This window comes from Neodiprion lecontei, chromosome 4, assembly GCF_021901455.1.
Source record: "Neodiprion lecontei isolate iyNeoLeco1 chromosome 4, iyNeoLeco1.1, whole genome shotgun sequence".
Classification (NCBI taxonomy): domain Eukaryota; kingdom Metazoa; phylum Arthropoda; class Insecta; order Hymenoptera; family Diprionidae; genus Neodiprion; species Neodiprion lecontei.
Window position 1 is genome coordinate 14,520,859 of NC_060263.1, and position 20,592 is coordinate 14,541,450.

The 20,592-nt window shown below is 41.9% G+C and overlaps 1 protein-coding gene and 1 long non-coding RNA gene across 19 annotated transcripts in view; one reads left to right on the forward strand and one right to left on the reverse strand.

Annotated features, from left to right (window-relative positions):
* LOC107220997 (transcription factor 12) overlaps positions 1-20,592 on the forward strand; it is an 82,237-nt gene that overhangs the window by 50,742 nt on the left and 10,903 nt on the right. For 14 of the 18 annotated variants that reach the window (XR_006903913.1, XM_046737573.1, XM_046737576.1 and 11 more), the window contains exons 1-5: positions 10,478-11,164; positions 18,270-18,354; positions 19,115-19,251; positions 19,912-20,190; positions 20,380-20,544. Coding sequence is in view for 17 of the 18 variants with exons in the window: in XM_046737573.1 (XP_046593529.1) it covers positions 10,652-11,164; positions 18,270-18,354; positions 19,115-19,251; positions 19,912-20,190; positions 20,380-20,544 (1,179 nt within the window). In the remaining variant the exon portion in view is untranslated. Of the gene's footprint in view, positions 1-10,477; positions 11,165-18,269; positions 18,355-19,114; positions 19,252-19,911; positions 20,191-20,379; positions 20,545-20,592 lie in introns of those variants that run through there. The other 4 variants (XM_046737583.1, XM_046737588.1, XM_046737589.1 and 1 more) reach the window with 2 other exon arrangements.
* On the reverse strand, positions 8,655-10,243 carry LOC124294044. The gene is made up of 3 exons (XR_006903937.1): positions 9,695-10,243; positions 9,300-9,621; positions 8,655-8,913 (listed from the first exon to the last, which is right to left on the reverse strand). It is a non-coding gene; the product is annotated as an uncharacterized LOC124294044 (long non-coding RNA).

The window sequence follows — 20,592 nt, forward strand, 5'->3', positions numbered from 1 at the left end:
CTACCACGATCTGAGAAGACGGTAGCGTTATGTGAAAATACGACGTTACACCAAGATTATTCCCAGTAGGCAACGCAAAGGAAATAACGTGAAAGCATGAAGTATTCGGTTTTTTGACATTTTGAGACTTACAGTTTCAGTATGTCTGTATTTCGGTATTTTGGTATCGGTAGTTCAAACTTTCGGTACATACAACGATATCGGTATTTCGGTGTCAGTATTGAAAGCCAATTTTGTTACCGAAATATTTTGAAACAAAATTATCAAAAAAAGTTTCGGTATACTGAAATATCGCACAGCCGTAGTCGTCATTATACACCGTACAGAGCGGTTCTATTGACAGGACCTGCTTGAAAATTGCAACGCGTCTAACTTACGAGCCAACTTCGGAAAATATTATTACTAGCACTGTAAGCAGAGTGACCGATGCGGAGTGGATGCCATTTTTAGTAGTGACCCAGCCATATCTAATACGCGAGAGGTTATGTTTGATTGTCACTTGTCAACCAGTCGATTCTAGAGAATTTTTTATTCTTGGCAAATATTTGCCCCACGTTGCGAGAATGGATGTCAGCCAATCAAAATTAAGCAAGTTGAATCGCGCGCGTTACCAGCGAGTCCTTTCAAGACGACCTCTCGGTAAATTAATAAAACAAGGTACAACGATATACTTAACATACCGTGAAATCTGTATGCGGATTAAGGCTTTGCCGAAGAATAACGGTTGGAGGAGGAAGAGAAACAGGCGTTAGGCAGAATATGAAGTCAGAGAGGAAGGGGGCAAACCATTGCCAAAATGGCGGCTTGGCCATGTGTGAGATATTTATCTTCCTCGTACACGCATCTCTGGCAGTTATACATGTAGCTATACTGACTAATAAATTTCACGTCACTGAATTCTTACGCGTTCGTAAATACACATAATACGTATGTACACACGCGTAACATGTACCACACGTCTAGGTTCGAATGTGAGCTACAGGTATATCCATTTTTTTTTACAACGTGTATGCATGCATATATTTATCGATTGTTAATATCGATTTCTTATCTTATTACCTATCATGTATGCATAACACGTTTGCAAGTATAATATACATATACATACATTATAAGAATATCGTATAACGTACACGCACAATTACACATGATTAATAAACCAAGTTGGTGCAGAGGGGCTGCAGTGGCGGCGTTATACGGTAGCTTTGGTACAGCCAACAGCCAACTAGATTAGGTCCGGGTTATATCCAAAATGCGTATGATATAGATATGTATATATATATGAAATTACTTACAGCATAAGCGGCAAGGCGGCGGGAAGGCCGAAATTGCTGTAGGGCTGTAAAGGGGTGCGATACAACAACACACCGTTGGCTAGACTACAAATCATAGAACAACGGACGTGTTACCAGTTACTCCAACCCCCTACCACCCCCTATCCCTATTCCACCATACCGCACACCCTTGCTTGATACACGTCCTCTCTTTGACCCCCCCCCCCCCCTCTCTCTCTCTCTCTCTCTCTCTCTTCCTCTCTTCTACTCCTCTCGTACGGTGAATGTTGTGCATCAGCCTTATCAGGCGAAACTTCTCTCTGGTCTGAGCCTTTCCCGCTCTGTAGGGGGTTCCACCGTCAAGTCTTTCCTAATATACTTTTCTTCGAAATCAAATCTTCACACATACGCACGGTTAGTGTTAATATTGTTGTTGTAGGTTATATACCGAGAGATTTTCTTGAAAGGATCTGCTTGACAATTGCATCTCGTCTGGTCTATATAGGCGTAGCCAACTTCGTAAAATTGTTACTAGCATGATAGGCGGAGTGATCGATATGTAATGGATTGCGGTTACGCCCTGTTTAACCGGCCATTCTTGATAGGCGAGAGGTTATGATGGTTGACTGCCACTCGTCAACCAGTCGATTCTAGGGAATTTGTTCTTGTTAGCGAAGGTTTGCAGGTTTGCTTCAGGCTGCGAGCACGGATGTCAGCCAATCGAAATTGTGCAGATTGAATCGCACGCGTAGTAGCGAGCATGTCCTTTTAAAAAAAACTCTTGGTATATCTTATAACTTTGTATGTCCTGCACGAATACTCTAAAACCACGTTGCCCGACGCATCAAGACCACCAATACGAATAATCTGACTTATCCGAAAATCGCTCGGATCCTTCAAGCCACTTTTTGAAATTCCACTCTCTTCGGAACCTTAGGAATTATATTCCAGATCCGCGAGTATAAAAGGTAGTTTTTTTCTATTCTCATTTTGCGGGGTGTAAGTTGAACACGCTTCGGCGTGTAAAACCACACACGCGCACACGAACAATGTTCCATACCATGCCTACGACGTAGGCATGTCACTCGCAATATCAATGTGTATGCACGTAATGGTTGTTATTGACGGGGGTGTCGCTGCGCATGCTAATTGACATTGTAATATCACATTTAATGCATCACGTGCAACGTTGTCTAATATGTGGAATTATGTCTACGGTCGTTCTACGTACACACATACGTATGTGCACGACGGTGGTTCAGGAGCCAGCCGTAGATATATGCTTTGCGCGGTGTGAATTCCCATCGGAGGAGGGTAGATCTCTATCTTATAATCCCGTTTCCGCCGAATACCTTGTGTATATACGTATAATGTATATATATATATACCTATAAGCAAATAATTTTATCCACCGTCGATCAGATAATTCAAATTCTTTCAGAACACGCTCGCTTTGTGTTGCTGTATATTATACATACAAGTTGTACTTATACATAGTATTATACTTATTTAATATATACGTATACCTGTATATATCATAAAATCCATTAATTATTTCTCTAATTCTTTTGTGTCCTTATCGTGTCTTTTCTTCTGAAGTCGATACCATTTCCATTAATTCATCTTATTTCTGCGAGATGTTGGAGTTTATTCGGATGGAGAGTAGGTACGTATAAAAAAGTGTGACCTAACTCTAGCTTACGATTCGCTTATACCAATACTTCTATCGTAGCACACATTGATGAATTTACTTTATGGCTGTGATCACGTGTAGAGCTCGGGTGCTGATAACGCGAGAAATATGGAGCCTAGATCAAACGAAATAGATAATCAATTCATTGATACGGACGTATGTATGATATTCGTTTCTGGCCCTTGGCAACAAAGTAACGATCAAAGAGCGACAACTAAATGATCATCATAATTTTTTCGGTCACCCGCTTATCGTACATGCTTATTATACGTAATCATACGACATATATACCTTAGGGTGGGTCAAATAAAATGACTATTTTTTTTCCCTCGATATCATGAAAAATTGATTGTATGGCATCTCAAAAAAACCCTCTGCAAGTATTAGCCCTTCATATTTAAATTAAAAGGTCCCTCATAGCAGATATGTATTTCCCATTTAAATAACATGGGAGAGTTTTTTTTTTTTACTTTGGAATTTTATGAGGCTTTAACCGCCGAGGTTAGGAGAGTCTTTTTAGTACATTTCTGTAGAACTTTTGATGCTCTACAAAAAAGCTCTGTTGTGTCTAATCGATAAAAGTAACCGTTCAAAAGATAATCGGTAATAATTAGCTTTGGATTCGACTTACCATGTTTTTAGTACATAAATTCCAAATTTTTTTGAATTTTAGTTACCAATAAGAATAAATATATGTTACTAATTGTTTTCAAATAAATACGATGACGAACTTTAAAATCAATTACATTTCTTAGCGTAATAATTTCAAAAGTATTGAAATCGATTTAAATCAAAGCTTTAACAGCGATTATTTTTTGAACGGTTACTTTTATCGATTAGATACAAGAGAGCTTTTTTGTAGAGCATCAAAAGTTCTACAGAAATGTACAAAAACGACTCTCCTAACCTCGACGGTTAAAGCCTCATAAAATTACAAAGTAAAAAAAAAAAATTCTCCCATGTTATTTAAATGGGAAATACATATCTGCGACGAGGGACCTCTTAATTTAAATATGAAGGGCTAATACTTGCGGAGGGTGTTTTTGAGATGCCATACAATCAATTTTTCATTATAACGAGGGAAAAAAAATAATCATTTTATTTGACCCACCCTAATATACCTACTGTACTCGTATACATAAAGAATAACAATCTTTCGAAAAATCTTATTCGCTTGCAGAATTTTTTTTTCCTTTTTATCTTATATACATATAATCCATGTATTATTATCCTACAAAGTCTGTATCAAAGATTAGATCGTATACAATATAATACAATGTAACACATCGTACGTGGTTGCACGTAACGATTAGCTATCTGTCATATCTTTGGTCTGAAGTGCGAAAGGAAAAAAAATAACCAGTGACGCGCTTATTATTATAATATACAATCGTAGGAGGCGATCGCGTATATCCGTCAGTTACAATACCTGCTGCAGGTATCGGTCATGTCGAAAATTTTATCATATATTGCGTACCTACCGAGAAGTTCTTTTGAACGGACCACCTGCTTCAAGCGTGCGCGATTTGGCTTGCTTGATTTTGATTGACTGAAATCCATGCTCGCAACCTGAAGCAAACCTTCACTGACGAGAACAAAATTCCCTAGAATCGACCGGTTGACAAATGACCAACCATAACCTCGCTTATTAAATAACGGTTGACCCACATCGCCTGCCACGATTCACTACGCATCGGTCACTCTGCCTACCATGTCTGGTAACATTTTTACGAAGTTGGCTACACTGCCGTTGGTTTCCGCCGATTTTTTACTTAGTTTTTTTTTTACTCTTCTGGCTGAAGTTAGTAACGTTGTCATAACGAAACATCATCACGGAAAAAATCGTTACCGTGCAATATCCGAATGACTTTGAAAGGGTTAGCTTTTAAAAATATGGGCATGTTTTGTTTAACATGTTTCATCAAATTTCAGATGATCCTAGAGGTGCGAAGTAACGGTTTCTTTTAAATATGTATTGTTAACAGTATCGTTACTAACTTCATCCTCATTCTAGACTAAGTAAAATGCGAAATTAATACGCTTTATTCGCTACAAAGAAAAATGTTTCGTCCTCAATTTGTTATTATACACTCCTCGATTAGTTGGTTATGAAAGCAAACAAAGAACCGGGATACGCCGGTTGTATGTACAATACATATAGGTATAACACGCATATACGATATGTATGTCATTCGGCCTCCCGCAAGCTGCGTGCTTAGTCAAAATAATCGTATATTTATCTGCCCTGCGTGTGTAGGTATGGAATACTTGTAAATTCAAATACTCGAACGTGAAAGTGTCGTTGGGGACGGGAGTTAATCGACAAAGCAGATATTCAGATATATTTTGTCCGCCTCCTCTCGGCTCTTTGCGTGTGAACAGCCAGAGATGTGACGTTTTTCTTATTCTGTAATTGTATCATATATAATGTACACTTGGGGAAAATGAATCTGAGACGGCTAATTTTTTACACTAGACAGTTATGTTGGCAACACAGAGAAACCTACAGCGCCACAGTCGGCCGAACTCGAAACCAACTCTATCTCAATAAACATAACACAACCCATGACCGTCGAATCGTCGAAAATGACGTGTCAATCCATCAAGTCATTATCCCCGCGGTATTCAAAGATTAGATTTGATGATCATGGGTTATGTTATGTTACTGAGATTGAGCCGACTATGACGCTGTAAGTTTCACTGTGTTGCCAACATAACTGCCTAGGGTAAAAAATTAGCCGCCTCAGATTCATTGTCCCCAAGTGTACGTGTTATATCTGCGTGAAACTGAAAAATTGACCATAATTGCACTTGAACGCGACGCGTTACGCATTGTAAACACGCAGTGCGATATGCACACGACGATGATGTTGATTCCGGTGTTCGGGGGGTAAAATGTTGTAAATATTACGCGACGTCTTGACTTTAAACCCTGGCTTGATATATGCATCTGTACGCGTGTAGTTGTTACATATGTATCATACCTTACGGTATAACCTCGCTGTTCCCTCGTTCTTCCCTCGCCTCTCCCGTTATAAATTATAATTTTCTTAGCGGGTGGTGGAAGCGAAGGCGGCGGAATAGCCGCCTCGTAAGTTAATGAATAATGACACACAATTCAGTGGCTCTCTGCGAGCAAATAAAATTTCATACACGAACGCAGGTTGTGCATATCGTCCAATCCACCGGCATATCTACTTCATCGACCCGTCGCCGGTTATTATCCTCGGTCCTACAAAATCCAGCTTGCACGCCGCGGCATTCGCGGGAACGAAAGATACGACGTTGCTGATAAACCGCCGAGTATAGCCAGATACGCCGATTTCTCGATTCACGTTTTAACTGATCCAAAACCTCACGGTCTTATCTGTAAAAATCCGATTGGGTAGACGTAAGTAACGCTGCGGGTGGGTTTCCTTCCTTTATAGTAATAGTTGTATTAAAAAACGATGTAATTTAGTCTGTTTGGAATTTTCGAATGAGAATCTCTGTCGCGGATTTGACAGAGATTATCTCTTTCTCTCTCTCTCTCTCTCTCTCTCTCTCTCTCTCTTTTGTAGGTATGTATAGTTAACTCGACTCTATCGCTCTTTAGCTTTACTTTACCCGACCGAGCGACCAAGCGAAGCGAGTTATTAAATTTTTAATGTGTCCAAGTTGGCTACAACCCTCCTTCATCCTACTCCCGTGTAACGACTCCAACCCCAATCTCCTCTCTATATACCAAAACTCTCTCTCCCTACCGGCACCCTATACCTATACCTATCATACCTAACTACCTACCTACCTACCTACCCCGAACCTGCTTCCAGGCTGTACGCTCTACGTACCTAGGTTTTTCTTCTCATTCCCGATGAGAGTAGTAATTGATTTAGCCTTCCGTGTAACACGGAAGGATTCTCACCTTCAACGCTTTTACCTTACAGAATACAAATTTATTTGAATATGCAGGTGTTTAGTTTTCCTTTTTGAGCGTTAGGATAAGTAAGACTGATCATAAACCAATCCCAGTCATAAAACAATTCCTGCTGTAGAATAGTACCAGTAATAGCGGATTTAGACTGCTGCTAACAAACGTTGCAGGATGAAAATCGTGGTCGAAACTTATCGCGGTGAGACCATTAATCTTAGGTTTTGCAATATAGTTGGTTTTACGATATAACTATAGCAGAGTCTCTCGCACTATGTGTGTATAATACATGTACGTGTACTATATTAATTTTGTATTATAGTCGCGACCGCCGCGCAGCCGTCCGGTTATTATTTCCTTGCAGCAAGATCTGCGCGCGTGCGGGAGGCGAGTGTGCATTTATTCTCTATATTCAAGTACGTATATTAACACGACGCATGTGTAAGTGTTGCAGGATACGCGTGTAATGCAGAGTGTATACTGTATACGTATATTGTAACCGACCGTTGCAGCAGCGAGCAGCGCGAATCGCTACAGAGGTCAACTCCCTTTCATTTTATAAACTGGTGAGAAAAATTCGTCTCCCTCCTCTCCTCGCCTCTCCTCTCTCCTGTCTTGTCGATCCTTTACTCTTGGCCTGCTACCGCAGACCACCAGCTTCGTACTTAATACCTATACGTATACCTCTTACTTTGGTATCGATTGGCACGTATACCTAACCTGACACAATCCATTCTTGTACAATACAGTCTGCGATTTACTCTTCATTTTTCCTCCCTTATATCGTATACGTAGGTATGTGTAGCGGTGATTGTCGCGTAATAAAAAGATCTCGTTAAATACCATTGCTTGGAAATTTTGTTGGGTCGTCGAACTTCTTCCTGTATATTTATATCTTCCGGGGTTTTTTTCTTTCCATTTTACTTTTTTCTTTTTCAGAATGTATACAGTTTGACCGCGGGATCGCGCAGGTTCAGCGCCAAAAGCCAAAAATACGTTTCTAATTATCGAAACTACGTATAGCGCACTTATTTGCGTAATACGATATAAATATAAATTTTCGACGATCTGTGTTTGAAGAGGATCTCATCGTGAAAATCGCAAATCTACCCATCCACCGTATAAAGTGATTTTTTATTCCCGCGGAGTGTATGGCTCACGCGTACTAGTAAAACAAGCCGATACGTTTAAGAATTTCGACGTAGAGTGAGAAGACAGGTAAAAGTGTGCGTGCACTTACGGCGATATGCAGAGATTGTGCCGTGCCGTGTTGCGTAGGCAGGCAGCCGTGCCTCCTGAAAGACGTTCATCCTCTACTCGACGCGGCGCGGCACGTCGGCGTCGTTGTTCCCTCGGCGTCAAGCAGTCTAGCTGGGTATATAGGTAGGTATAGTAAGATACCACCGCGCATTCACTCTCAGTTCCCTCCTCGATACCTGACAAACCACGTCGCGTACTACCTTGACTCGCGAATGCGGTCTGCAGTCCTATATATATATATATATATATATATCTGCCTCTATCTCTCTCACTGTCACTCGCACTCTCTCTCTCTCTCTCTCTCTCTGCCCATCGAGCGTGCATTGAGCTGGTAAAGATCAATGATTACGACAGTGCAGATGACGTCTATTCCCTAAGCATATTCCATGTCTTTCTTCTATTTCTCATTCATTCGAGCTGACTTTGCAGAGTAGAAACGAGAAGTAGGTAAGAAATAGACTGTAACTTATGAAGGTTGGTTTTTTCTTTATTTATTTATTTATTTTTTTTGAAAATTCTCGGTCGGTATCGTGTGTTAGATACAATTATAATGAAAAAAAGAAGATAATAAAAACGTCACTTAAGCAGCTAACAGAGAAACGAGCGCATCGGCTCGTTGGACGAGCATGACTTTTTAATACTCAACGCGCGTAGAACTGATTGCCAGCCAGGCAAGTCCCGGTATGTATCATTACGTCGATACGTGTTCTGCTTACCCATTATCAAGGTAGTCTTCTGAACTCAGGTTGCGGTTCGGATTTGAGCTGCTGTCCCTGCTGCACACGATTCATCGATTAATTTATTAGTCATTTTGATTGATCGCTCGGGTTGTTCGATAAATTAATTACGACGATGCGGTATATTGTAAGAGGCATAACAGAATACCGAAGATGTTCCACGTTAACTTGAATATATGTGCGTGTGTATGTATATATATATATCTGTTATAATATTCTTGAAAAGTTCTCAAACTATCCGGAATTGTTTGCTCATTTTTGTACAATGCCAAATAAGTATCGTATGTCAGTGAAAAGATAAACGTGTAAATAGACAAATAAAGAATTAAAATTGTTCAGCAGTAGGGTAAATATCCTGGGCGGAAGACGTGAGACTACTTTAATAGTCGCTGACGTCGAATCGTTGTTTAACTAATAACTCGTACCTGTGCAAGCAGACTTCTGTATAAACACTGCAGGCGCAGTTACTAACCGACCAACTCTAACGTGCCGGGTAAACAGCCTGAGCTGAGTAGATTAATAGCTAGCTGAGTAAAGTATAAGTAGTCGCGTAGCCACTGCTGGTAAGCTGCCTGCTGGGGTTCCGAAGCCCGGCAGCGGCGGCAGCGAATCCGAGGAAAAACTGCCCGCGGGAAGAAGCAACAGGTAGCAGATGCTCGTCGAGCATAGGAACGGAGCCTTCGTACGCCATGAAGGGACACAGTCAGCTGTGCGTGAATTCGTCCCTAAAGTCGCGGCTAGGAGGATCTGGAATTGGCACAATTCCGTAATCGGCCTCTGCATCATCCTCATAATCCTACAATCGCTAATATTTGCTTACCTACCGTTTACCGTGTAAGACGACCGCGGTCCGTCGCTCTGATTACCTGACATACATTTTCGTCGATTTGCCGTCTTCGACGCTTGACCGGCTGACGAAGCTTCCTCGGGAGATGAGACGGGAGACATTCAACGCCTCGAGTGACGTAATCTCCAAAGGAACGTGACGATCGTCGAATGACGGTGGCTCAACGGGGACGATACTTCGCTACTTTGACGGACATTTTATTCCGATCCTCTGTCGGTGCTGTCCGTACCTTACTGTCTCGTGTCAAAGTCAAAGACGACGACGACGGCGACTCTCTCGAGGATGAGATACACCTCTGACTTACACATCTCCCGCGAGTTGGTTGGCTGGCATGCGGTACATACACGATGCATACGTCCTACTCGTGTCGCGGGTTTGGTCTCTCTCTCTCTCTCTCTCTGGCTCTCTCTCTCCCGCGACGCAAGTTGGTTGGTGGGGACTTCGGTCCGGCTTCGTTCGGTCTCTCCGATCCAGAGTCACCAACCAACCAGTCAGCTTAGCACCACAAGCTAGATAGCTGGCTAACCAACTGTTTTATTTCACCGCGTTGCGCCGCAGGTCCACCACCCCGTTCACATTTCTATCGAATCCGAACTTCGAGTCACCGATACTCGTTGGGGATTCACGGTTTCACTATCAATCTTACCGGCAGTTCGGCGTTTTGAGGTGCGCGATACCATTTTCCCCGCGAGAAATTTCTACGCGTGTAACGAGGTAACGACTCGTCGACTAGGTGTTCAAGATAATATTAAAAATAACCCGCTCTGCCTACGCCGTCATCCCGGAGGAGTCAAGTGTCTACCACTGCCAAGTCGAAACAGTAGCGTTGCATGGACACGTATAAGTTTTGGCAAAAAAAAATCGTTCCGAGTGTACGATATGCATGAAGTGTGATCGAAACGAGAGTCGGGGGTGAGATGAGAATCGATTATGGATCGCAGCTATCGCGGTGTTGAGGAGGGTTGTGCAACTGATGCAAAGGTACATCCAGGGTTCGAAATGATCAACCACCAGCGAAGCTTTAAGCTTGCACTCGGTGACTTCCGTGGCCCTGGAGATGACGAGGGTAAACTTGCCCGTGACTTTTACCAATTTCGCGTCAACAACGCAGATGACGACATTCCGACGACTGTCCGTGTGGATCGAGCTGCCGCTTCGCGGTGCGATAACAAAATACATTACCAAAGTATCGAGAACCACAATCATCGAACTCTCCACGGTTGTCCGCAAAGTTCTGGAGGGAACGTTCCTTACAGTAACTGCAACGATCACGCGACCCTCGTACGCCGGACGAATCACGACGGTGTCGTCGTCACGTCTCCGATGACCCAGCTGTGCAATTCGGTATCGCCGATCATCACCGGCGGCGCGGGTTGCAGCGTATCGACAAACTCGTCGGCGAATTATTGGAAACAGTACTGCTGCACTGGACAGGAAAGCGGGGTAAAATCATTTAAATTATTGTAACCATTCGCTTGGCCTACCTGCGCAATGAATTTTCAAAGACACGGAAAAGTCCCGCTTCAACGATGCGGATTCCCTGTACCTACCGGGTGGGGGTCAAAACTTGGAAGGGTCAATATTTCGAATAATCGAACGAACATATCGAAATTTCAAACGTGCGAAAATAAAGTAACGAAAGATGAACCGTTCGAAATTTTGATTTTTGAAACTGTCACTGTCGTGTCAAGTCGTTCTACTAATTCCTACCCTTCCAAGTTTTTACCTCCGCTCTATCTATACACTGTTGCCGAATACCCACCCTTTGGTATTTTATCCTTGACGATTTTTCGCGTCTACGCGTCCACCCTCCTTTCGAGAGGTGTATGAATTTACGTAGTATGTACGTAGTGAAGACCCCAACGCGATTCTCAGAGGATATTGCGAGACGTAGGCAAGCCACGCATCACGTCAAGATTCGGTATGCGAGGGCGCGTCGATTCTTTTAATATGATTGCTTGATGCTCAATGCGCTTACTAATACGGAATATTATTATTCGGTGGAGAGATTTATACCGAGCTACACTCACGGAGTTCAATGCAGCGGCACGTGGGCTTGGGACATTAAGAATCGAACGGCGTTTTGGTAGTAAAGATGCGAGGGAATTTCAAAGGTGTAGATAACGATGCGTGTAGGATAATGACGGATTATTACGAGCTTTACTAAATTTTATTTTAACTCATATTTTTTTTTTTTAATCTTGCATCATCGCTGAATCAATCGTCGCGGTATTCTAAGAGAAGATACTTCTGTTGTCTGATTAATACCGATGAATTATCGCCGATCGCAATGAACGCTCTCATAAAACTGTCACGTAGTGCATAAAATCGATGAAAACTTTGTCGTCGCTATTTTGTGTAACTTTCCTGGTAGCCTGGTTAATTTCTGTACGTGGTTGTTGTTCGTTGTTTTCTTTTCCTTTCATCAATCTCTTCTTTCTCCACGATCCTTGCGGTGTAAAAAAAAAGAAATTGACAATCGCTACGCGTACAATATTTAGTCGCTAGTCGTTGATACGTGGTCTGACTGTATAGCAAGGTGAGAATCGGCCAGGTGTACTTTATTCTTACTTACTTACATATACTTACTTACTCCTTCGCCCGCGGTACGTACAACTTATACGGCCGTACGTGTCCGCCTCCCCTCCCCCCACCCTATTTTCACCTCCTTGGCTTCTCCCATCTTTTATATATATATATATATATATATATATAGCAGGTATACCTCCATGTGCAACGACGTACTACGTAGAGTCAGGACTTATAGTCGCGTTACTCTGCTGTGCATTTTGTCGACTAAAATAATACTTGTGGGAATGAGGCGACGTAACTAAACCTCGATGTTAAATTATTATTATTATTTTATTTTATTTTTGTTTCTCTTTCTTCTTCTCTTTTCTTCTCAACACCGCGATTGCAAATATATATTAGTACAAACGTATGTCGGTAATTGCGGTATCGTATGATCAGAATCACTACTCGGTATGCTTACAATTAGACTTGTTCATATTTTATACCCGTTTAGTTACACGCATGACGTGTACATATAATATACCTATGTGTAGGTATAATATAATATACGAATGACGCGTCGCGCGATCTCGAGTCGTTGCGCACCTGCTGCACTCGGCATCAGCGTTACTTCAGGGATCATTCAGGGTTACTTATCTTATTCTTGTCTCATTTCCAAAGATTACCCACCGCGCGTATACGACCGCATATCTGGCCATATAGATTCGCTGCTAAGGCTGCGAATGCGAAGGTCGAGGGTCGTGGCAGGAAAGAGACGCACCATAATCGACAACGACGATGCTAATCGTATAAGTTCTTTCGCAGTTTTCCCGTGCTGAATTTATCGCGTCACTGCAACACAAGTCACCATTTACCCTATAAGGGTAATCATGGACGAGGTTGAAGTTAGTAACGTTATCGTAACGAAACGTTGTGAAAAAAAATCAGTATTTGCTTTATATTCATAATGATTTTGAAGGATCTAGAATCGCAAGATGTGAGTACGTTTTGTTTCATTACGATTTACTGAATTTCTCACAGTTCCTAAATTGCGAGATAATGTAGGTTTTTCCTTAGCATGAATCGTTACGATAACGTTACTAACTGCAACACGATAATCATGGATATAGTTAGAGCCGGTTGTTGTACCGCGGTTATACCTCGCTCCGTTTATCACATGCAGCTTGGTAAAATGTTTTCGGAACGAACGAACGTCTCTTTTCTTCTTGACGTATATTAGCGATTATGAAAATTGAACAGCGAATTGGTACGGAATCCTTAATTCTTGGCGATGATCATATTTATTTAATACGTTTTCAGGGGAACCCTCGTAACCTCACTATAAGGTTCGCCTCGCTGTCCGTCTGTAAAGACCGTTTTTCTCAGGAACGGGTTGAGGTATCAAGTTAAAATTAATATCAAATACTAATATCTACGGTCCCTTGGAGGTGTAAAAAATTCAAACTTCTAAGTCAACGCGATGAAAATACGCCCATTCATGTCACATATCTCGATACTTCCAGTTGCCCTAGAATCATGAAATTTGTAAAGAAGCAATGTCTCACAGCACAAGTAAATTAAAAAGTCCAAAAAATAATAACTAAGTTTGTACAGAACCCTCAGGGCTCGAGTCCTACTCGCACTTGTCCGGATTCTTTTTCTGGCGTTCGATGGGGGATGAAATTTGTGACAGATAAGGGGGGGGGGGGGGACTCTAGTAGTTGACGTTGCATATGACGTACAAGTATACCGCAACGTAAAAAGGGGGGGGGGGGGGCGTGTCGTATGTTTTGCGGCGTGGGAAACTCGCGTGCCCACGCGGAATCAACAGGTTACCTTCCTTGCCGCGTTTGTTATACGTACGTCTATAAGTATACAAACGTGTATGCAAAAGTCGGTGGGTGGGTGGTAAGAACGTCTCAATTTGTCTGTTAACCGTAACTCGCATACATCCATTCCTCGTGTATTGTAATACGTTTGAGGTGGTGTCGTGTCGCGAGGGTGACCGTTGAAACGCACCGAAGGCAATACTGACCGGAAATATACGTCTGTACCTTACACGAATATACATCGGGAAGTGGCAACACGCAATATCCATCCACGTACATTTCCGTATATCTAAATGTCTGGCGGTGCAGGCTGCTTATAGCTGGACACCCGTGCATGGGAAAAGGCAACGACGACCCGCCCGTATAACGTAAGAAACTTCTGACGAGAGCCGGTTGGGGCGAAAAGAAAAAAAAAAACGAAAGAGGGAAAGAATGGAAAGACTCGTACGAAGAAGACGAAGAATAATTAAAGAGGGAAAAAGAAGGAGGATAATGAGATGGAGGTAATTTGCATAAACGCCGTAAGGGGGAGGGATCGAGTGTAACGTGAGTGGTATAATAACTATACCTTGTAATTGCCTAGCGAGCATTCATTCTAATGCTTCTTTTTCTTTTCTTTTTTTTTTTCACGGTGCCTGTTTTTTCTTTTTCCGTTTCTGTGTAATTATTTTATTTGTTTATTTATTTTTGTTTTTTTTTTTTTTCACTTTCCATGCGTATATCAGGTACAAATTCGAACGTCGGGTACAAAAAAAAGTACTGTAGGGTGTATGCATCGTTGCACTTTGTTTTTGCACTATAGATCAACGCGTTACGGTAATATTATGAACCGCCGCACTGCTGCAACGCAGAGCAATTCGATTCTTGTAACGCTGCTGTATACATTTTGTGCGCGTATAGATATATGTTGCTGTTGTTGTTGTTATTATGGAAATTATTATAGATACGGTTTGCGTTACTCGAGAGTCGAAGAACCTCTCTGCAGCCACTGGTGTTGCAAAAAGGTAGAAAGAAAAGGAGAACAAAAAAAAAAACGTCCACACTTACATAGGTGTGTAAATGAGAAATGAGAAACCTTTGTGGTGGTGTTGGTCATACACGCGTCACTCAAGGCCACGCGATCAGAAATTCAATCGACTATACCTAGATCAGGTATATAGTACAGGCACGTGTGCTTAGAAGATGGATAAGTGTGGTCCAGGTCGATTATACCCCGACTTTCACGAAATTAAGATTCGTCGTCGCGGATTGACATACTTGCCAATAAACAATCGTCGTCTATATATTTATATGCGTGATGAAAAATCGAGTGGTGTGCAGTTGGTACGAAGCGCAGAAAATTATAGGTACATACTTGTCAGACGTGAATCATGAAATTGTTATACCTTATAAGTCGATGCTTATTGAATTTGTCCTGCGACGAGATGATCCATTATTTGTCTAATGCCACAAGTATATTACCCGGGAAAACGGTTATTCACGCGTTATTGGCTGAGTTCCCACGGTTCAACGGGTGTGACACTGTATGGATACCAACAGCATATACCTCTATACCTGCGGTATAATAAAACATACGGGCAAAGAAGTGTGTGTATAGGTAATAGGTTATAAGCCGCGATGCTAAGATGAAATTTAACGATAAGACACCTGCGCTGGTCGGTACATTCGTACGGTCTCGGCGGGAACACGGCTAAGAGAGCTACGAGGTTCTTGGGTAATTAATGCAAGGTTAATTTACTTGTCTCGTACTATTTGGTCATCTTCCCTGGCTTCGAGAGAGAGAGAAAGAGAGAGATAGGCAGATTGTTTCTACGAGGTCGACAAACAATTAAGAAGCTGTTTCCGTGCACGTGTCTGTATTACATTTAGGAAATGCGGGAGAAAGATAGTGAGAAGAAGGGGAGTAGGGTAAGAGGTAGAGAAACAAGAAATAGGTGAAGGAAAAAAGGAACAACAAACTTTTGACTCTTCAACGCGCGATCGTTCGTTCGGGTCGTTAATTGTAACAGAATTTAAATAAAGTTTAAAAGGTGTATCAAATACGGCACGATAGAAAAAGAAAGAGATACGGAGAGAGAAAAAGCGCGACTGACATTTCGTGTCTCTCTCGCGCTCTTCGACACGTGCGCGCTTGCACACACATAGAGAGAGAGAGAGGGAGAGGGAGAGGGAGAGGGAGAGGGAGAGGGAGAGGGAGAGGGAGAGGGAGAGGGAGAGGGAGAGGGAGAGGGAGAGAGAGAGAGAGAGAGAGAGAGAGAGAGAGAGAGAAAGTTTTTATTAACGAGCAGAATGCCCCGACTTATAACACAATACACAGATACATGTGAGATATACGTACAATATGTTGAATGAATTCACACAATTCAATATCATCAGATCTATCATTCTGTTTTTATATCTATGTACGTATGTATGTATGACCACATTATAGGTACTCGCGAATCAATAGTATACCTAAAGTATACCTATTTGCGGTTTGCATAAAAAAGGAGGAGGGATGGAGAAAACAATAAAAAAAACTCGCAATATTATCACCGTTAGACACAGAATGATCTATGGATCTTAAGACGGCAGGTGCACCTCTGTATAGCTATATTGTAACCTATGTAGGTACAGATATGTGAAACAACTCACATGCGGGCGATGTAGACGTATGTACAGGCATAGTACTGACATGCCTCCGGCGCAAGATCCGTTCCGACTTTTTTTCTCTTGTTACACTCGACTCTTTTTCCGTTATTATCCGTACTCTTTAATTGCTCTTCGATGCTCGTACTACTCGTCGGTCATTATTTATTCACTCATTTCATTATTTGTCCGTCTTTTCATAAATTGACAGATGTAACAAACCCTGATCTACGCTGCGCGATTACCGCAGTTTGTGGATATTCACAGCGGGTTGCGATTGTATTTCTCTTGCTCGTTTCGATATTCCGACCTCACGCCAATCTCTGTAGTCAGATTTTTGTCGCGTTGGCCGTATGGCGAACCTCAAGAGTTATATGCGACCTACGTTAGTATAGGAAAGAAAGGACGACACGTTGCCCGATGTCCAGACGTCTAAATCAATGCTTCTATCGGACAGTTATATTGCCAAAGAAATCGCTGACGTTGCTGACCCCGAGGGAAAGAGGAGATACGGAACCCGACGTAATATTAGGATTCCGTTCGGTCGGACGTTCTTATATTGTAATATAGGTATCGCCGTTTGCTTACGTAGGTGTTGAAGTACAATTTATCTCTTTCCGTGATGTTTTAATATATGAATTACGATGATTTCTGTCGGGTTTGGTGGCGAGACTACGGGATCATCGATTCGTTGACTAGACACCGACGACGGTAACGCCATGAAATAGAAAGCTATGCTGACTTTGTCGTCCTGACTTGAAACAAACAAAACCGAAAGAAGCACAAAAAATTGAAGAGATACATGACAACGCCTCCCTCTCCACCTCAATGACTCTTGGGACATCAACCTGCAACCACACTGCGATACGGAACGGAAGAGGAAATGTTAAATTCTGGAACCTTTAAGAGAGGCAGCTTGAGCTAGAGTCGCATACTTGAAGCAACAGTATTGCCTTACCCTTCGTCGGATGCGGGCGAAACCTTTGTGTGACATGGGACAGAAGTTACCGTCCCGATTTAACGTATAAACATTGTTCGTTATCGGTGATCGGTGTTTATTTATTCATATTTTCGTTTTTTTCGTTTCATTTTTATCCTAAGTTTTGCGGTCAGAAATTAATCCATTCGAGATAGGCACACACACTGTGTTTGCGATTGCAGGTTTAAAATGTTCGTGTATCCGATCAGCTACGGAGCTCATAAAATGGTACCAAAACTCGGCTAAATATGTGTAATGTATAACACAGATAAAATACTAATCGAAGATGCACGCAACTATCTCATCGTGGAAATAGTTGGAAGTTGTGAAAGTTTCGTATCTCTCAACTTCTTCGCGTTTTGTATTTTTTCTCGATTTGACGATAATTTCCATACAATATCTGCGCCTTTTATATATTCTTCTAAATCAAAGATATCAGGATTGATGATCAGTTTTTGAACATCTGTTTTTAAAATATAATTAAATCCATCGATCGCTGATCCTTGAGTTGAATTCATAAGAAAAATGTATTCATTTTTATATAACGATAGATCGACCGATGTGATTGTTAAAATTTTGGATATTTTTCATCTGCTTTCAGTATGGCTCCGACGAATTCGGTCAGGATTCACCAAGGTACACCTCCCCAAAAGCCGCGGCACTCTACGCCGACCACTATTATCTTGGTGAGTGTATAATTATTCTCTTCAGATTTTTCATTAATCTCATTTATAGCTTCATCCTTTTCCATTCATATATAATACCATTTACCTCGTGCTGTAAGCACCACCTCATCCTACAACCAGCTTTGTCCCTCTCCTTTTTTTTTTTTAACTGTTATTCGTAGAAGTGGTTGTGAAGTAAACTGAGTAGAATATACTAATAAACGAGGAAGTGATATGAAATAAAGAAATGGTCGACACTTCGGCCGAAGTTGTTTTTCTACTGTACCTCCCTACTATTTACGTCTATCCGTTTCGCGGCAAAGACTGCTGCTTCGGAGATCGATATGTAATATTAAATGTTCCGTGTGCGGGGAATATTACTTTTCTTTCTAAAGAAGTACAATAACCTGCCGAAGAGAACTATATGTGTCTCGTAATTTTTATTAAACTTCTTTCACTTCGTATCGCTGCTTAGACAGAAAGGTGATACTATAGAACTGATCCTGTGGGTCGATAATAGGTGCAAGAACAAAGTAAACTTTGCAATTTTCAAATTTTCAATTTCATTACCATCAAATTGGGAGTTGGATGGGGTTTGCCAATTGAAGAGAACGAACTTGTTTGGAAAGTATCATTAGGTTCAATAACTCGACAATCAATTTTTGTGCTCCATCGGAAACTGTGTTTTGAAACTTGGCTGCTAGTCCATCCATCCATTCATCTTCTCAATTAATACGCAAATGTCACAAAAATCAATTAATATATGGTTATTCTCGTTCAGATGACAACGGACCTGGAGCGGGCCCTGGTGATCCATGGACAGGAAGCACAGGCGGAGTGCAACCTCCGTACAGTGGCTACGCACCATCCCATTTGGCACAGCCAGCTTACCCCATGCACATACCCCATGACCCTATGGTAAGAATGGATAAGTTTTATTGCAATTAATAACACTGAGGAGTTCAGTGGTACGTGCGACTGCAGTTCGCTGAGAAACTGCGGCAAAGTGCAGGTACAGATCAGAATATTAGGCTCTGATTTATTGTAAGCAACGTTATAGAAGTTTGAAATACAAATGTTCGTGAATTCATCTACAACAATTATTATTGATCAGCGGATAGCCTCGTTACCTCTTTCTGTAGGGTTGAGAGGCTGAGAGACACTGGGGAAGTGCAGCATGAGCCGAATGAGTCAGAGTATCTATATATAGTTCAGCTCTCCTGCTACATCATGTTTCTAGTCAAGTGCAGCAAGCAGCCTCTGTTTGATTTACGCAATTACACTACTTAGCGATACGACCGCTGCGCGCTACTATCCTCCTACTACTACCTCATTTTTATACCTACTAGATCTCGTACCAACACAGAAGTCTTCTTTGGAAGTCATTGATGTATGTTATATAGTCGAAGTAGAAAGGGAAAAGAATGTATTGAGAAATCAAGATATATAGAGCTTATGCGATTATTTATATGACTTTAAACCCTCATTGAGGAGTTCAGTATTGTTTTTCGACTCCTTGGCAATTTTCAATAACAAGAATGATCATTGTAATGATGAATAAAATATTTCCAATTCAAGGCATATCCCGTGATATCGCCGAATGGTGATACGGCAGCCCCGATACTTGGTTCAGCTGTTACGAGTGCTGCGTCTTTACCACCGATGTCAACGTTTCGAGGTAGCGCGGCTGTAGCAGCTGGCAGTGGGACGGGAGCTCCATCTCCCGCTTCCTTGCAGTACAGCCACAGCCCCGGAGCTCCGCCACCAGCCCCCAGTGCACCAAGTGCGACAACCAACAACCAGCCAACGCCAGGAGACACCCTTGGCAAAGCGCTTGCCTCTGTTGTGAGTGCAAGAGTACGTGTCCCTCACGCATCTCATTTCTTCTTAAAGCCGATGTCGACTAAACCCAGTAAAATAGTTAACCTTGTGCGGAAATTTATCCCAAGCAAAGCAATTTATGCATGTGTATAAGACGCATTGAACAGTTTCTCAAATGCGGTATAGATTTTGCACGAATTCTTGATTGTCTTTTCATTTCCTCAGATTTATCCCACGGACCAATCGGTATCTAGCTATAGCAGTAACCCTTCGACGCCGGTTAGCTCACCCCCTCCGTTAACGGGCTCTGCACCAGGCTGGGCCTCAGGCACAGCCCCAGTTTCCCCACATTTTGCGGCAGACCCAAATCGTGGCGGAACTATTCACATGGTAAGTTTTATTTACTTGTGATTTTGTCTGAAGACATTATTGTCTTTT